Source organism: Adiantum capillus-veneris, chromosome 19 (genome assembly GCF_014529385.1).
Source record: "Adiantum capillus-veneris isolate H3 chromosome 19, ASM1452938v2, whole genome shotgun sequence".
Lineage (NCBI taxonomy): Eukaryota > Viridiplantae > Streptophyta > Polypodiopsida > Polypodiales > Pteridaceae > Adiantum > Adiantum capillus-veneris.
The window spans coordinates 14137010-14155428 of NC_140949.1; the positions used below are offsets into that span (position 1 = coordinate 14137010).

Below are 18419 nucleotides of genomic sequence, written 5' to 3' on the forward strand. Positions count from 1 at the left end.
CAAGCGAAACAGTAGACAGTTGAGAAGGTACGAGACAAATATCTCTCTCTCTCTCTCTCTCTCTCATATACACACACACACACACTTTTTCTTTCTTAAAAAATCCACATGTGTGATCCATTCGAGAAGGGCTACGGCATCGAAGCAAATCCCATGGAAAGTGTATCTCAAGAGGAGGAGGCAGGAGTCGAAGGACTGAGCAGTGAGGAGGAGGTCCTCTGTGAATTCCGAGGAAGGTAATAAATTTTTTGTTAAAAATTGAGCAAGGTACTGAAAAGCAGATGGGGCTTGGGTCATGGGCCATGGATTATGGAGGAGTGGCTTGGGTACAACACATGAATAATAAATTGTTAAAAGGTGTACCAAGAAGAGACCTAACAGTACATGGGGAGAGGGAGACATTAGTCAAACTGAGAAAGCTGAAGAATTATTGGGGAGAGAGAGAGAGAGAGGAAGGACTATGAGCTTTACAATGTTTGTGATGGAGTAATCAAGAGAGGCAGCAGGTGCTGCAGATGAAGACGTTTGAGTGCATTGTTTATGTTGGGCGCGCTGCTCTCAAGTCGGCGTAGTAGAGGCGCAGCCAGCGCGAGATGTGCTTCTTCTCCTCCTCTCGTTGCTGCACCAGCCACCCCGGGTCGCTCTCCGTCGCAGCCCGCAAGTCCACATGGTGGGCACCTACAAACACATGCCACTCTCTCTCTCTCTCTCTCTCTAATTGTGGGCCCGTGCAATGTGCATGCACATGAGCTTTCACAATCTCTCCTCTTTCCCGAATCACGCAAACAGATCTTGGGAGGTCGACCCACCATCATCCATGCCTCACGAGTCCCCGCTTTATGTTTTGTCGCTGTGTGAGTGCACGTGCGCATGATTGCCACTTTTAACCTGTGAGTTGCCGTGTTACTAGCTAAAGTGTGATAATGCAGGGTGCCTTTTATTACAACATAAGAACAGGAGGGCTAAGGGCTTCTTTTCTGATGGTGGACGCACTTGATGGCAAAACATGGAGGTACAAAGAGAGAAGGTTGCGGATGGTGATGGGCCACAGGCTTTGGCAGAACAAGAACAACCTTCGCTTTGTCTACGTCATGTTTCAAGAGAAAGAAGGGAAACCATGCATTTTGGGACGAGTACTCTAAAAGGAAAAACAAGATTCGAACCATGTACGCAAACTTCAAAGCAACAAGGAGAATCTGTGCTTGGGTCAATGGGTCCCCACGTTTTGCGGTCCACCAAAGCAACAACACTATACCTTTTGGAGGAGGAGAAGAGAGAGAGAGAGGGGGAGAGAGCGAGCTACCTTTTGCTGTCACCAAAGCAACAACACTATCCGAAATGTCACTCAATACTCTGCACCCAACAAGCGAGTTGCAATTACAACGTGGCTACAAATTCAACTGGCTTAAGCTTAAGAGTCACATGTCAGACACATGATCACAAGAAATGTAAACATCCTTTTTGTACCCTCCATTACTCCAAGGATCAAGTAAACCATTTGAAAATATGATATTGCTCCCAAATCGCTTCAATACCTGACGAATATCCTGCAACGCAAGACAAAAATGCAGATTGTCCAAAAGAAAATTTTGAAAATTAAAGCTAATTTTAACCAATTTCACACTATTTTACTCAAAATCTAGGCAAACTTTTATCTTTCCATCTTCCTTTGAATTGGCATTTTTGAGTTTCAAGGCAACATGATTGTTAGCTGAGACACATATAACCTCAACACCAACTCCTATCCCCTATTTGCAACTTCACTGAGCAGTGAGCCCACTGCAATGTTCGTCCAAGGACCTGTTTACACGCTGCCAAAAATGGCCCATTTATGGCCTCCAGTGGCAAAGTGTTGTGGCCACACACAGGGACATCATTTTGAAGCCTTGATGTGAAGTAGTGGCATTTATGCTACTTTTTGAGTCCCCATATGGTATTCCCTAAGTTCTAGGTGATATTAAACACCTAAAAGGTGTTTTTCACAATATCCAAGCTGGTTTCAACTTTCCAAGCGTGACCACCATTATCGAGACGTGAGCATCATTATCGAGGGCCACCACCAACCATTCAAAGCCACTAAACCTCACAGAAATGGGCCATTTCTGGCAGCTTGTAAACAGGCCCCAAGAGGTGTGTAGGCAAAGTGACATGATGTACTCATAAAGGCTTACTAATCAAAGAGAGAAAATAATTACAAAGATTCTGTATGATGTGATGTGTCGAATGTTCCCCACAGTGCAAAATTGAGTTTAGCTCTCTCAAATTGCCGAAATATTACCCAATGACCAAAATGTGCCCCCCTGTATGGACACCCTTTTTTTTTTTGCAATACTCCCACAGAGTATTGCAAAAGAGTGTCCGAGCGAGAGAGACGGGCCTACCTCCAACAATGCGACTCCACGAGAGAGAGAGAGAGAGAGAGAGAGAGAGAGAGAGAGAGAGAACGCTTCGGGATGTAAAGAGCGAGAGACGGCCCATGCCTTGACACAGATTGTTGTGTGTGTGTGTGTGTGTGTGTGTGTGTGTGTGTGAGAGAGAGAGAGAGAGAGAGAGAGAGAGAGAGAGAGAGAGAGAGACCACGCTTCGAGATGTAAAGAGCGAGAGACAACCCATGCCTTCACACAGGAAGGAGAGAGAGAGAGAGAGAGAGAGAGAGAGAGAGAGAGAGAGAGAATCTACTCGACTAATGCTGGGTTTTTTGAGTTAAAACAAAAAAGAATTAAAGAAAACAAAAAAGAATTACAATGTATCTATGTTCCACCAAGCCATGGAGTCAATATATTCTTCTGGCTAGATGTGGGAGCCACCTGGCCGACAAACACTACTAGAGGCTATTCATATTAGCGACGCTCACACAACGACGCTCAAAAAAAAAATTCCCGGCATCGCTATGAGCGTCGCAAATTTACTTGTAAATTTACGACGTTCATAGCGACGCCGGATGGGCTAAAAAAAATAACAGTCGGCGCCCAAAAACAAGGTGCAGGTAACGCTCTCCCTTTCTCTCTCTCTCTCTCTCTCTCTCTCTTTCTTCTCCACACACACACACACACACACACACACACACACACCACACACACACACACGAAGAGAGGAAGGAGAGCCAGGTATGCTCCTTCCCTCTCCTCACTCTCATGTTCCCTTCCCCTCTTTCTCTCTCCCTCTCTCTCTCTCTCTCACACACACACACACACACACACACATAGTGTTTTTGAGAGAGAGAGAGAGAGAAAGAGAGAAAGAGTACAAACATAAACAAAAACACAAACACATACATAAACAAAGAATGCACACACACATTGAGAGAGGAAAAGAGAGAGAGAGCATGCATAAACAAAAAACGCACACATTGAGAGAGGAAAAGAGAGAGAGAGAACATGCATAAACAAAAAATGCACACATTGAGAGAGGAAAAGAGAGAGAAAACATGCATAAACAAAAAAATGCACACATTGAGAGAGAAAGAGAGAGAAACTAATTTAACGTCGTACGAAACTAATTAAAATTAAAATACCTAAAGATCTAGCCGACGAGGAGTTGAACTCAAGACCTATTATTCAAGAGGGAAATGGCATAACCAATCTATCATACTTGGCATGGGTGATAGAAAGGTTATACCATTTATCTCTTTTTATTGGCACACACATCCACACATACGCACACACACAAGAAGAAGAGAGTTATAACGTCGTAGGAAACTATCCTAAACGACGTTAAAGATTAGGTTAGATGTAGACTTACGTTAAATTAGATTTAGGTTTATTTAAGTTAAATTAAATTAGATTTAGGTTTATTTTTAGTTAGATTTACGTTTATTTATGCTAGATTTAGATTTACGTTATATTAGATTAGATTTAGGTCTCCATAGACTGCGATGACTGCATGAAGCGGGTGAAGAAAGCCCTCAATGGAATATAGGGTATTGCTGCCTTCACTCATGGTGGGCTCCGTCGATCCAAAAGTACTGGTGAAATGTCTTCAGAAGATAGGGAAGAAGGTGGATCTTCAGGGCGGCAAGAGTCACTACATTCCCGACAATGACCATCTAGACAACCTCTAGTCATTCAACAGCAACTTCAAAGTTAGTAACAAGAGCAAGAACGGTCCAAAGGGCCAATTGCTGTCGTCAGATGTGGATGGAGATGAGGCAGCGTCACCGCCGGAAGTTAACTCTCACATCTTTATTGATGAGAATGTCAACTCTTACCGAGTTATGTGAAAAATTATGTGTTAAAGATTCTTATAATCCCTGTTAGTTTAGTTCTTTGTTTTTAATATAACATAATTTACGTTAGATTTAGATTTATGTTATATTAGATTACACTTAGGTTTATTTAGGTTTACCCCCACACACACACACACACACACACACACACAAGAAGAAGAGAGTTTTAACGTCGTAGGAAACTATCCCAAAAGACGTTAAAGATTAGGTTATATGTAGACTTACGTTAAATTAGATTTAGGTTTATTTTTAGTTAGATTTACGTTTATTTAGATTTACGCTTATTTACGTTAGATCGAGTACACGCAAGAATTACTTATGGTTTAGGGTTTAGAGTTAGACGAACAGTGAAAAGATCTACTGTGAAAAGATGTTAAGATGCTGTGAAGTGCTACAGCTAGAGAAGAGGCAAAGGGGTTTTGTCCACTACATGCAGTATCATGTAGACGTGGGTCTGTAGATTTCTTGTACCCACAAATATAGGTATTGACCAATAAAGACGAGATTATAACCCGGTGGTTTTGATGTCCGTGCACCTCTAGACCGAGGTGTGCGGGGATTGGACATGAATAGAGAATGTGAGGTAGAGAGAGAGAGAGAGAGAGAGAGAGATAAGACGAAGAATGCCAATAGAATATTAAATTTGTTGTCCAGGTTATAAGATTTTTATCCTCATTATGAGTAGTGACGAAGATGTGGGACCGTCCAACCGAAACACCTATCTCTCAACGAGGGTCTTATGTCCTTGTAATCAATGCAAGCATGCTGTGCGACGGACAAGACGTGTTTCTTTGCAGCACGTTCGCGAATTTGGCGAGTTCGATCCATCTATTATAGTTCGAATTGTTGCCAATTATAACTCGTCAGACTCTGACACTGGCCAACAGGCAGCAATCTTGCAACCCAATAGACGTGTTCGCAGGCGCTTTGGTCAAGCAGCATATGTGAGGCCACAAGATGTAGCCTCTGACAGCTCGGGGGATGATCATGCAGAGCACATTCCCAACGAGGCAATGTTTGAGCCCGAGATTGATGAAATGATCGAAACGATCATGGATTCAGAAAGGCTTATCTATGATGATATGAAAAGTGAAGCCAATACGCCATTGTATAATGGAGCACGCATGTTTAGATTGAAAGCACTCCTGGTTCTTCTCAACATGCAGGCAAAGTTTGGATGGAGTGACACTAGCGTCACAGCGCTTTTCAGGTGATCTATTACAATTAGTTTACTTTAATAAAACTCTAAATGTATAATGATCTGATAGATTTTTACACGACTGTATCGTATTTTTATGTTGTGTAGATTGCTTAAAGAGCACATACTACCAGCTGACAATGTGATGCCAGATTCCCGAGATGAAGCAAGAAAGATTTTGCAAAACTTGGGGATGGATTACAATTCTATCCACGCTTGTCCTAATGACTGTATTCTTTTCAGAGGGGAATACATAGACATGGAGAAGTGTCCGAAATGTGATTCCAAAAGATATCGAGTAGATCTCCACGGGACAAAAATTCCACAAAAGGTTTTGCGACATTTTCCTCTGCTTCCTCGCATCAAGCATTTCTTCGAATGTAAGTCCATGGCCGCCCTAGCATCATGGCATGAGGAGAATAAATCTTCGGATGGTGTGCTACGAATTCCTGCAGATTGCGCAGCCTGGAAACATATAGATGGAACATGGTCGGATTTTTCCAGGGAAGCTCGAAATTTGCACTTAGGCCTGGCTATGGATGACGTAAATCCATTTGGTCAAAGATCAACATCTTACAGTGTATGGCCCGTTGTCCTCGTCAACTACAACATTCCCCCGTGGTTGACTACGAAGAAGGGGCACCGCTCGAGTGGTGGTGGTGGCGGTTGTTGTGGGGATTCCACCGCCGATGCCTCCACACCGCCTCGTGTTCGACGAGGCTCTTTACCCTCCCCTTCTTTGCTCGCCCCCACACCAGCCACAACATCGCCATCTACGCCAGGTTTTGCGAGGCTGACTGTTCCTAGCAGCTACACACCTCTACCTACTCCGCCAGGAGCCACCCCACTCGACACTCCTCGCTTCGGGGCCTATACACCGGTGGAGACACCTGACGTCCGTACCCCCATCGACACGCCGCTAGAGACCCTTGCCGGGACACCCAGGTTCACGCGTCACCGGCCAGAGGGCTTGCCTTACTCCGTCGACTTCAGCGACGGCATCATCATGGATGATGACGGCAAGAAGGTGATCTCGCGCATGCGTGGTCTTTGCTCTCAGCTGTTTAAACACTACATACTAAACAAATAGAGTGAAGTACCAAGTGATTTAAAAAACAGTCATCAGCATACTTCATGATGAGCTTCCCGTTCCAACACGGGATCAGCGCTTCAATGAAGACCTGATGAAGATTCGAATGCGTGAATACTGCAAACACAAGCGTTCCAAAGTGCAAAAAACAATCAAGCATGGGTGGAACAGGCCAGATTGGCTGGCCAAAGAAGATTGGAAGAATGCGAAGAAAGCAGCGCGCGAGAATCCCGACAAGTGGAAGCAACAAAAGGATGCAGCCAGAGCGCGAGTAGAGACAGGGAGCTCGCACCACTTGGGGAGCGGTGGATGGGCATCATTTGAAGCCGATTTTATAAGTGTTTTCGCATTGCTCTTTATGTTCGATAGTTTAGGGTTTATGAGTTTTTTAATTCTAACATAATGAAATCTTTGTATGTTTTGATAGTGGTCGATGGCAGGACGTGATCCCACACCGTACGAGCGCGAGTACGCAGGCAGGAAGGGCTTAAACGCCCTGATGGACATTCTCAGTTCTCGTGGCGGCATGGTTAGTATTAAGGTTTACTCTTTTCTATTTTTTGTATTGTTTTATAAATGTCGTTATATGTTTATACTTACTGAAAGCTGCATGTCTTATTGTCTTTTTTTGCAGAATCCGACAGATACGCCGCTTGGACGCGATGAGACGTCTGACTAGACGACGTCAGTTTAGCCGTAGCTAGATAGCATTAGTTTAGGGTTTCTCATAGCTTATGTATCATGAGACGGATTTTATACGTCTTTTTGAACCATGTATATTATTACATTTGTCACCGCAGTTCATTTTGCTAATCAATTCTTTATGCCTATGATGTTGTACAATTGTCATTATTACATTTGCCAATCAATTCATTTTGCCTATGATGTGTACAATTGTCATTATTACATTTGCCAATCAATTCATTTTGCCTATGATGTGTACAATTGTCAATTTTACGCTGGTCAATTTTGCAAACAATGCGTCTTGTGGGTGACTATTTTGGGTCTATTATCTACCCTTGCACCTTTTTTAAAAAGTGAATCAAGTACAATATGGTTGATGGGTGGCAGGGCATTCAATGCCCTGTCACCAAAAAAAATTCTCTCGGGCGTCGCTATAACCGTCGCTATTTATGGCTCTGGAGCGTCGCTATGAGCGTCGCTATAGACTTCTGTGTAACCGTCGCTATCACCGTCGCTATAAGAGGCGCTATATAGCGACGCTTGTAGCGACGGTCATAGCGACGCATATGGCGACGCTCTCGTAGCGACGCTATTAGCGACGGTTTTAGCGACGCCGGGGGTTATAAAAACCCGGTGTATTTCCGTCGCTAACAGCGTCACAAGAGCACACAACCTCTTGTAGTGAAAGTAGACGTCGATTTTACAGGGAGCCACCCTCACCAATGTTAACCATAAAAACTTAAGAGCTGAGAGAGAAAGAGGCAACATGCAGGGGGATGCCACCATGCCGAGTTAGTTGCCACGTCACCCCAACATGTCCACCATGCAACCGGAAGAGAAGAGCCGGAACCTAGCAAGAGATCCAGTGAACCACCATATAGGCACACATATCCCATCCACAGAGAAGCCAATCCCGGAATCCGATCAAGCATGTCACAACAAACTAGACCGGAGAAAGAGGGTGCCACCACGGGCGGCCCGCTGCCATCACCAAGAAGCACATGCCCCCATTCACCAACCATCAATAACCCGAACATCGAGGCAAACCTGCTAAAGACTCGATCCGTGCCCAACACCACGAGCCGAACCAGGGCAAGCGCATTTCTCTCCGAGGGAGACCCTTTAGCAAAAAAAGGAAGATACAATGATCGAGGCCATCCAAGGAGCTGGGGCATTGTCTGCCAATATATCTTAAAGGAAGATGAAACTCCCGTAGTATGGGGAGAAGAATCTTTTGAAAAGGTAAGGGAAAGAGCTAGCTACAAACAAAAAAGTTTTTACAATTGGGCACCAGCCAGCCAAGGTCCCCTCTCCGAGAACACCTTGGGACATCTGCACAACAGATCCTAGCTCCCACGACAGCTAAACCGTCATACCTAGCTTCACAATAGTTCAGGCTATGCTCCCATCCCGTGTCCTTCCTGACTCATGCACCTCCTCTAGAGGTGACAATAACACAATAGTGGCACATTTTTTATGTGAATTATATAAAAGACAAAGCAATCAATTTCTTGGTTTAAAACATGTCTCCCTTTTTGTGCTCTCACACCCTTTTTTTGGTGGTGCATGGTAATACAATGGGCATCCGTGAGCACTACTAGGGATGCTTAGCTGCATTCGAACCAATGACCCGGTTCTCGAAGGATGAATGCTCAACCAGCTGAGGTAGCTCCATCGTTGCTTGTGAGAAACACCTAACCACCACTCCTTCCATTCATAAAGCCATGATTGCCCTTCATCATGGCTGACTGGCGACGAAGTAGCTCGACTCAAGGAATTATGAACGGGGTGCAACAGCCAGCCTACAGGCTGCAGCTCCGCCTCCCCTACTGCTCACGGACCTCTGCCTGTAGCTACACTTCCTCCTACCACTCACAGACCTGCGCGCACCTGCAGAGCGTTAGGCCCTCCATCGTGTGTGTCCACAGAGAGCGCACGCGCACGCGAGAGAGAGAGAGAGAGAGAGAGAGAGAGAGAGAGAGAGAGAGAGAGAGAGAGAGAGAGAGAGAGAGAGAGGCCTTTGCTGCCTTGGGGGGGACTCGGGGAGAGAGATCCCAAATTGAGAAGAGAGAGAGAGAGAGATGCCGAAGCATGGCCTCCACATGGATCTCCTTGCCCCTTTCTCACTCTCCTCTGAAACTTCCCCAACATCATCTCAAGATTCTATCTATTTTTACACATCAAAAATGATTGGGCCCATCTTACTAGTGCACCACCTTATCATGCTTTCACACTACTAGTACATTGTTTAGCATTCCAACACCACATCCCTTCCCTTGCTTGTTGAGACTAAGCTCACGAGTACCCCTCTGTCATTCTTTAATTATGTTTTCTCTCCTTTTTTTGCTATATTGTTATCATTGGTGAATTGCAATTGCTTGATTTTTTTTTATAAAGTTATTTTCTAAGTCAATCCTCCAAGACCGATAACTTGGTAATTAGTGGAAAAGCCAAAAGTTTTATGTGGTGGACTGGCAAGCATAGGTATAGCACATGACTATGCAAAGACATAGCTATCTAAGCCTCGGGTGACCATAGCCTTACTATGACGTCTAACGAGCTAAATTTCCTCCTTAAGCATTGTACTAACTTAGGATAAGTGAAGACTGGAATGGCGTCAACAATAAAAGGCATGGACTCTTAAATGAAGACCCCGTGATGGGAAAGTTGGAACACATATGTTGAGGCGTGCATAGCCCTTAGATCTCCTGTGAAGTAAGCATGCAAGTTGTCCAAGTTTACTTATGAAGCTAAGGTTTACCATTGTGGTCATGAATGCATACGAGCGTAATAGTCAAGGAGTTTTTTGAGTCGTCCATGGTCCTCAATCCGCACAAGCAGGGATTCTACATAAGCAATTTTTTAGTGTTTTGATTATGAGCACGATTGGCTTTGTGCATGAGCTGCGCAACATTTCAACAACGAGGATAGAAGAGGGGGGTTTGCTAACTCTGCCGAAATTGGCAGAGTTGGGAAAAGCAAGCAACGTTTGTTGATGTCAACGGGCAATGGTTCAACACAGATTGTGCGAAACTGTCGTCTATCCACAGCTCTAGGGTAATAAAGACCGTGACTTAGTGTTGTTTGCCTAGTGTTAAAAACTCCCAAATGAAACATAATGTTAGTATCTTATAATATTTATAGTAAAAACTCACAGACAATCGATAGTGTTAGTATCTTACTTATAATATTTTAAATATCGCCATTAACGTAGCAATATTAGAGGGCTGCGGGCGTGGCAATAACTGCGACGACAACAACAACGGAAGATGCATGCAGCTAGACTCAAGAGGAGAGAGAGAGAGAGAGAGAGAGACTTGGTCTTGTTGCAATAACCTGCAAGCAAGATGACAAACTCTCAGAGGAGCGAAAGGAGCATCTATCAGAGACCACACGCCAGCGGGGGGAGAGAGAGAGAGACACTACCATCCCACCCTCACGAGGAAGGCCGCGAGAGAGTTGGCCCCCGGGCTCGGGGGGGGGGGGGGGGGGGGGGGGGGGGTTTGGTTTGTTTGAAAAAGAGATATCGAGCCTTTTCATGGTCACAGTTGCTACTTGAAAAATAGCAACTGTAACTCGCCTTTCAATTTAAGAGAGTGGAGCTGTGGAATATTGGGGTTTTTAGCTTTTCATGGTCACAGTTGCTACTTGAAAAATAGCAACTGTAACTCGCCTTTCAATTTAAGAGAGTGGAGCTGTGGAATATTGGGGTTTTTAGCATGTAGTTGCCCTATTGACTAGCCGTTTTGGACCGGCACGGGCGGGGGTTCCACTCCTCAGCTATTTTGCAGTCAGCGTGAATAGGCAGATTGTCTGGGTAGAAGACTTCATTTCCAACTTTGCCGATTTCATAGGCGTCGTTTGCTGGCGATAGCAGGCTGGGGTAGACGGATCTGCCCTTAAACTCAGCTAGAGTTCGCAAAAGCGACAAAAAATGCGTGGCCCCCGTCAAGGAACGGACTCAGGAATCAGGCGACAGGGTTATTGCCAACATGTCAACTACTTAGCGTAGGGCGGCGCGTGTCGGTGCTAGCTAGTATTAAAGCCAGGAAGCGGTCTACACAGAGTCGGCATTGTGTGCTGCACTGTACTGACACAGAGAACGACCATTTACTTTTAACTACACAGCAAGATGAATTAGGCAAACACAGCACAGTTTGCAGAGAATGACGACTCACAGGGCCACCAAACTGAAGAGTGATCCAATGCGGGCGAGGGGAGATGCCATAGTAATCGGAGCACAACTTGATGGTGCTCTGCAGCGAGTAAGTGTAGGCAGGGAACATGCTATTGTTAGGGTTGCTGCTCATGGGCATCACCATCTCTGTGCATGCCTGCATGGCATTCCAATTACGAGCCACTTCAGTGACTGCTGTCTTTTGTAGAGCACACGCAAGGTACCCGGTAAAACTTTTAAATTGTACCAAGCAGAGATTAAAATCACACGGTAATTACTTGCCAACTCCAGAGGGCTAGCCCATGCGGGTCGGAGGACAACTGGAAGCAGGGCACCTGCCCTGTGCCATTGTAGTACACATTGGCTCCCGCTACGATTCTGGCCAGTAAGTCACTACCTTGTGGCAACGACTCCATTGCCTTGCACGCCTGCATTGTAAACAGAAGGCAGAGTAAGTGTGTGTGTGTGCGTGCGCGCGCATGCGTATGATGGAACACAAAAGGAGAGTACCGTTTCCACCGGGTTAGCCGGCATGGGCTGCAGGAAGTTTGTGGGATAAGGGTAGTCCGTCATGGCCATGTACACCCATGCTGTATACAAAAAGTCCTGCACTGACCACAGGTCTGCCGATACATTGCTGCGCCACCAATTATCCTCATATAATAGCTCAATCACATACTATTAATAATCCACAATGCTAAGCTCTAGCTATATCATGCATCAAAAATCGAAGTGCCAGTCTACCTGCAAAATCCAAACAACTTGGCAACCTTCTCTTGGCCCCTGCTCTCCTCGTACACCGTACTCAGTGCATCCCATGAGTCCCTAATGGTTTCGAAACAGCTTGTGCTTGCATTCTTCCCTCCATAATTGATATCAAATTAATGCAAGACAGGTATTATATCAGTCTCCCAAAACCTTACTACTGGAGTTGTGAGTAACAACAAGGTGCACCACATCATTTCTACCTTGAAATCTTCTGAAACAATTCTGTAGAATCCGTCCAAGGGAACCAGATCATCAAATTGCAATATAGGGGCCGACGATGCGAGTGCACCGATTGCAATGTGAGGGTACTTAAGCCGAAACCAAGCTGCCAGCACTACAAACACAACTTTTGTCAGTAGAGTAAGTAAGATGTCTGGTCATGTGAACTTAGCAAAAAAAGGAGGTTATGAGACTTACTCCCCCCATAGGAGCCCCCGAATAGAACAACTGGTGAGTCTTCTGCCAAGTGCTTGTGTTTCAAATCTCGAATTAAACCTGCATAATCAGCAAGAGCTTGTTCGGAGGTGAGGTAGCCGAGCGTCTCCGCCGTATGATTTGATTGGGCAATGTCTGGGATCGATTGCCCATAGTAGCGGTGCTGGAGTAATACAGAGGATAACTTAGTCGATGAGCAAAAGTGGAGATGCATGGCATAATTAGTGCTGCTTACAATGCGCATGAGTAGGCTTGCTGGTTCCAGCATTCATGAAAAGACATGTCTTTTTGTGTATTATCCAGTGTCTCAAAGTTGGGGTGGCAACCAACCACAAACGTTAACTCTGGATGGACATGACTTGTCAATCACAAAAGTGAACAGAAATCATGTCCTATCATGAAACTATATTGCAAGCTACGACATTACAACTACTCCTGCAAGGCTATACTCTAGTAGACTATGCTTCTGCTAGCACAGCTTTTTATTTATGCCCTTGATGATGGCCTAGCTGTATCAAGCCTCTACCCACAGATTTGGGCCTTTCTAAGTATGGATATTTACTTCAAGAAAAACCCTAATGGTGAGTTCTTGTTTGTTATTCTAGCTAGTTACCAACTGGTAATTGTGCTTAGTGTAAACACCACCAAATCCCACAATGAAAAAAAACCAAGCCTGTCACTTTGTCCCACTAGTCTCAAAAAGGAGAGTAATCGTCGATGTGTACATCACATAATTATTCTCGTGCCAAGTGATGCCCTAGTGCAATTCTCTATGTAAGAGATGATGTGCAAATTTTGGAGACAATGGCATGCATCAAAACCAGCTTTTTGTAGTCGGAAGTAAGGAGGAGGCATCCAAGCATCTTCCAAGAAACATCATAGCGTGTGGTGCATGATTTGAATGCTCAAGATGCTCTACCCTTTGGACTTAAAAGAACTCCCCCATATGTGCCCAAGGTGGTGCTTAGGTAGGTTTGCAATCCTCAAGTCCAAACTTACATAGCAATGTCTCTATGTAACTTTTCTGACACAAGGCAATACCACCATCACATTGCTTACACTATACACCCGAGTAATGATGCAACAGCCCGGTACTTACTGTTTGTAGTACTAAATGGTTTGAGTTATTAGGTATATAAATACATATGTTTTTGTTTTCTAAGCCTAAAATTAGGAGGTTTAGAGAGTGCTGGAAAGCAGACCGAGCTGAGCACGTGTGGAGCATGAGAGAGAGAGGACCTCCCCCTCTCTCTCTCTCTCTCTCTCTCTCTCTCTCTCTCTCTCTCTGCCAGGGCGAGCAAAAGCACCAGGGGAGGTTTGCGGCAGACTGCAGCGCTGCCTTTGTCTCTCTCTCGTTAGGAGGCAGAAGGGCCAGGTCTGCTTCGTTCCATGGTGGGGCAAGGCAAGGCCACCAGAGGGTCTTGATGAACCTAGGCACGTGTATACAAGCATACTAGTAGCCTCATTTGAACTCATTCATCCCTATGAGAGATCCGCACAAGCACGGTCAGTACATGGTGTTGCCAGTATTTAGTAATTCTGCAGATAAGGGGTGTGTTGACCCATCGACAGGGTGCTCAAGGGCGCCCTCAACCTAGCCCCACCAATATGGGTGTCCTTCGTAGGAGATACTTCACAGAGCGACTGGCAGCGGTTCTTCAAGCCTACAAGAATGTTTTAGCACATTGTCAAGCCCGAGTGGTATGTGAATTATGGAAGGCCTTTGTGGTGGGCGCAGTTCACGAGTTGCATGGAGGGCTCAAATAATAGTCCTCAATGAAATCACATACGCTCTAAACTGTTTTCAGTTGATGCAAAGAGAGGGTATCTCTCCAGATGCAATGTTGTCTTAAGGAGTGCATTGATTGATTTGCACGATATGTCCAATAGGGTCAGATCAGGAAGATAGAGATCTGCTTTCAACAGATGTAGAGAGAGGGCATCTCTCCAAATGCAGTCAAGTACACTTGCACCTTGAAAGCATGTGGCATTACATAAGATGCTGATATGGGCAACAGAATTCACGATGATATTATTAGTCAGTGGTTGTTGAAAGAAAACGTCATGCTCGGCACTGCCTTGGTCATGTATGCCAAATGTGGTGCACTTCATAAAGCACAAAAAGTGCTTGAGGTGCTTTTCGTCCGGGATGTCGTCTCTTTTGAAATGCACTGACTGCAAGATATGCCTAACTTGGGTAGGGCCAAGGAGCTCAAGGATGTTTTTAGTGGATGGGACGTCATGCTTGACACTGCCTTGATCGACATATATGCCAAATGTGGTGTACTTCATAAAGCACAAAAAGTGCTTAAGGAGATTCCTATCCCGGATGTCGTCTCTTGGAATGCATAGATTGCATGATATGCCCAACTTGGGCAAGGCCAAGGAGCCTTGGGCGTTTTTCAGCGGATGCGAAGTGAGGACGTCTCTCCAAATGCAATCACACATACGTTGTTTTCAGGTGATGCGAAGTGAGGGTGTCTCTCAAGATGCAATGTTGTTTGAAGGAGTGCATTGATTGCAGGATATGTCCAATATGGTCAGATCAGGAAGAGAGAGGGTTGTTTTGAGCAGATGCAGAGAGAGGATATCTCTCCAAATGCAATCTGCACATGCACTTGCACTTTGAAAGCATGTGCCATTAGACAAGATTCTCATATGGGCAAAAAAATTCACAATGATATTGTTAATCGATAGTTGTTAAAAGCAAGGATTTCATTAGAGTGATCACAAACATGGTAATAACATCGAGTGATCACTATTTCAAACACGTGATCACGTTAAATATTCATGCGACCTTCCTATTAACCTACAAAAACATGCAAACAGTAGTCCCACCTGAAGTTTTTCATATCCTGCCAGACTCGTTGGTGGATTTTTGTTATATCCTCGTGGACGCGTCGAGAAAATATAATAGCCCTACGAGCTTTTGGTGGGTTATCAGATCACCATTCATTAGCTTAAATGTCATCACATCAAGTGTATTTATGTGAATATGATAATAAGACATGCATGGCAATCACAATTTTTTAATGTGATCAAGTTATTATTGAATCCCTGGTTGAAAGAAAACGTTGTGCTTGGCACTGGCTTGGTCGACATGTATGCCAAATATGGTGCACTTCATAAAGCACAAAAAATGCTTGAGAAGCTTCCTGTCCGGGATACTGTCTCTTGAAATGCATCGATTGCAGGATATGCCCAACTCGATCAGGGCCAAGGGAGCTTTGGGCTAGCATTGACGGTCAATCATAGATGATAGTCTCTCTGTATTGAGTTTAATAAGGGTCTCTCATCATCCCAAAAAAAACAGTATACGGATTCTCGTACGCTAAAACTATACAATATGATACAAATCCATATCATACAATATGATTTGTACGCATTGATCCCTATACAATACGGCCGTATAGTACAATACAGATCCGCAGGTATATACAGATCCTACCTTGGAGGTGCATATGCCCTCCAGCACAGAAATGGCGGTCCCATTCTTGCTAACTATTAGCTCCTAAATAGTCAGAGAGCGATCCAACATTTTTTATGGGGGTTCTTCAACCACCCACCATTCGCATCCTTGCCCGTTTTTGGAGGTAAAAAGATTGCAAGCAAAATGATGAGACGTTTGATATAAGAAGAGTTGGAAATTGCAATGTGTAACTGCTATCCCAACTCATTTGTGCACCATAATCAATTGGACATACCACTGCTATGTTTTGGACGGGCACACATTTGAAAACGTTCACACATGCCCTAGTTAAGGCACCCCCACGCGAGAGGGGGTAATTGTTATTGGATTACCCCCCCTCCCTCGCATAACTGCACCTCTTTGAGGTCTAGTTGGATTTTGCAAAGGTTGCTTGCACAAGTCAAATAAAAAAAGTAAGTGTCTTATCTTATGAATTACCCCCTCCCGTGTGGGGGTTACCTTATCAGTAAGATGTTACTGATGCAACTATGCCAAATTCAAATTCAGCATAGTTACAAAAAGTAGAGCACTTGTGACCATACATGTGGCACAATTATTTCAAAAAGTAACTGATACTTATGCATCGTGACCACTACCTAAGAGAGATTCTGCACATTGCTACAACAACGTTTTGGACGACGACGAAAGACCGCTTGACTCATTTCTTGATAGCAATGAAAGCAGCAAGGCAAATATGAGAGAGAGAGAGAGAGAGAGAGAGAGAGAGAGAGAGAGAGAGAGAGAGAGAGGACGAAGTGGAAGAGAGAGAGCCAAAATTGGTGCAATTGGGACTGTGCAGGTGTTATTCTTGCTATGAGACAGAGGATTGCTGATGGCAGCAAATCCTGCGAAGTCTTGGCCCGGAAGAATGCTCATTGCTGAGCATGAAAGCATTCATGTGAGGATAATAATCCCGAAAATATGAGTGTGGAAGAAATCATAAGCTTTTATTAGAACCCTTGAACTTTTCACATCAATCATTGCTTTCTACTTTAGACTTTGGGGCTGGTAGGATAGGGTAGGCTAGGCTGGCAGAGAGGCTACTAGTGTCCCTACCAATACACACTCTTCTGAAAAGCAGGCCTGCTTTTGGAGAATCATTCAAATGTAAAGGAAGTGATGATTATTAAAACATAGATTCCTCCACCCCCTTTGTCTCTTCTACTCATTCTTTAACAAGGAACTAATAAAGGCAGCAGCTTGTAATTATTACATCAAAGCCATTACTATCTGAAAAGGGCTAGGCTTGAAGGTAGAGAGAGAAACTCCTGGAATTTTTCAATTTAAATATACAAATGAAATATAGTTTTCTCTCTCTCTCTCTCTCTCTCTCTCTCTCTCTCTCTCTCTCTCACACACACACACACACACACACACACACACACACACACACAAACCATCTTCTTGAGAACAGATAAACCAATTGAAAACCATCATGGCTTTGCATGCACCATCTTCTTCAGAACAGATAAACCAATTGAAAACCTCTTCTCTCTCTCTCTCTCTCTCTCTCTCTCTCTCATGTAAGAACTCTGTGCACCTCTATAAAGACCACCATCGCTGAGTAGAGAGGAGCAATCTCCCACATGAAACCTGTGTTGTTTGCGAACCACTCAATGTCGCCCTCATTACCGCAGTAAACAAAGATAGGTGCGCGCCGCCTCGCTCCTCCCCAATGTTCGTCGTTCACGAGATACCTCTGCCGGAACGTGCGATAAGAGAAGGGAGTGAAGCTGAAGTGGTCCAAGGTCTGCGTGTAAAACAATGTTTTGTAAGTGTAAATGGCGCCATGGCTCTGGTCAGAGGAGCTGCTTTTTGGAATGTGTGACGAGGATTGATGATGAAGCAGAGAAGCTCTGATGTGGGCAGGGGTAAACGGAGGATGGGTAAGCCTGTGAAGTAGGCCCGCGCCATTAGAGCTGATTGAAGGTGCAGCAGCAATAGAATATTCAAATGTGAAGGACAAGAGAATGATCAGGAAGATGATTGCAGGAGCTGGGGAGGATGGAGTGGGTAAAGGTGCCCACCCCATAGCCAGCAGGCGGAGAGAAGAGAGAGAGAAGACTGAAGAGGGACACAAAGAACATGGCTTGTCTCTCGTCCTCTTTTCTTAAGACGAGGCCCAGTTCCCATGCAGGACTCGGAACTTACGATGCCCAAGTTGCCCAGCGCAAGAGCGCATTCCCACTCATGCCACGTGACTCTCGCTTTGCTTTGGGGTGTTTTCCCATGCACTCTTTTGTGTGTGTGTGTGTGTGTGTGAGAGAGAGAGAGAGAGAGAGAGAGAGAGAGAGAGAGAGGATGTTTAATTCCAAACCAAAAGCTTACATCAACTTGCAATGGGGTCTACTTTATAATCATCAAATCTTTATT

The 18419-nt window shown here is 44.6% G+C and overlaps 1 protein-coding gene across 2 annotated transcripts; it reads right to left on the reverse strand.

The window, feature by feature from the left end:
• Window positions 1–225: 225 nt before the first annotated feature.
• LOC147433604 (uncharacterized) lies at window positions 226–18158 on the reverse strand. Of its 2 annotated transcripts, XM_086490280.1 has the most exons (10): window positions 17587–18156; window positions 12560–12740; window positions 12343–12476; window positions 12119–12231; window positions 11885–12011; window positions 11653–11802; window positions 11376–11531; window positions 1468–1547; window positions 1304–1353; window positions 226–678 (listed from the first exon to the last, which is right to left on the reverse strand). In XM_086490280.1, the coding sequence occupies exons 1-10, from the start codon at window positions 18076–18078 to the stop codon at window positions 539–541; spliced, it is 1623 nt and encodes a 540-aa protein (XP_086346406.1). In that variant the 5' UTR covers window positions 18079–18156; the 3' UTR covers window positions 226–538. The 2 variants fall into 2 exon arrangements, with proteins under 2 accessions (XP_086346406.1, XP_086346407.1); XM_086490281.1 differs by lacking the exons at window positions 1304–1353; window positions 1468–1547 and having other exon boundaries at window positions 17587–18158.
• Between the last annotated feature and the right edge of the window lie 261 nt (window positions 18159–18419).

Excerpts from the sequence above, each read along its gene's own strand:
- LOC147433604 (XM_086490280.1), bottom strand. The coding sequence starts at position 18,078 with ATGGGGTGGGCACCTTTACCCACTCCATCCTCCCCAGCTCCTGCAATC. Across the intron at positions 12,477-12,559 it reads CGGGGGCTCCTATGGGGGGA|TGCTGGCAGCTTGGTTTCGG; the intron begins GTAAGTCTCATA and ends TTGTGTTTGTAG. Across the intron at positions 11,803-11,884 it reads CGGCTAACCCGGTGGAAACG|GCGTGCAAGGCAATGGAGTC; the intron begins GTACTCTCCTTT and ends TTTACAATGCAG.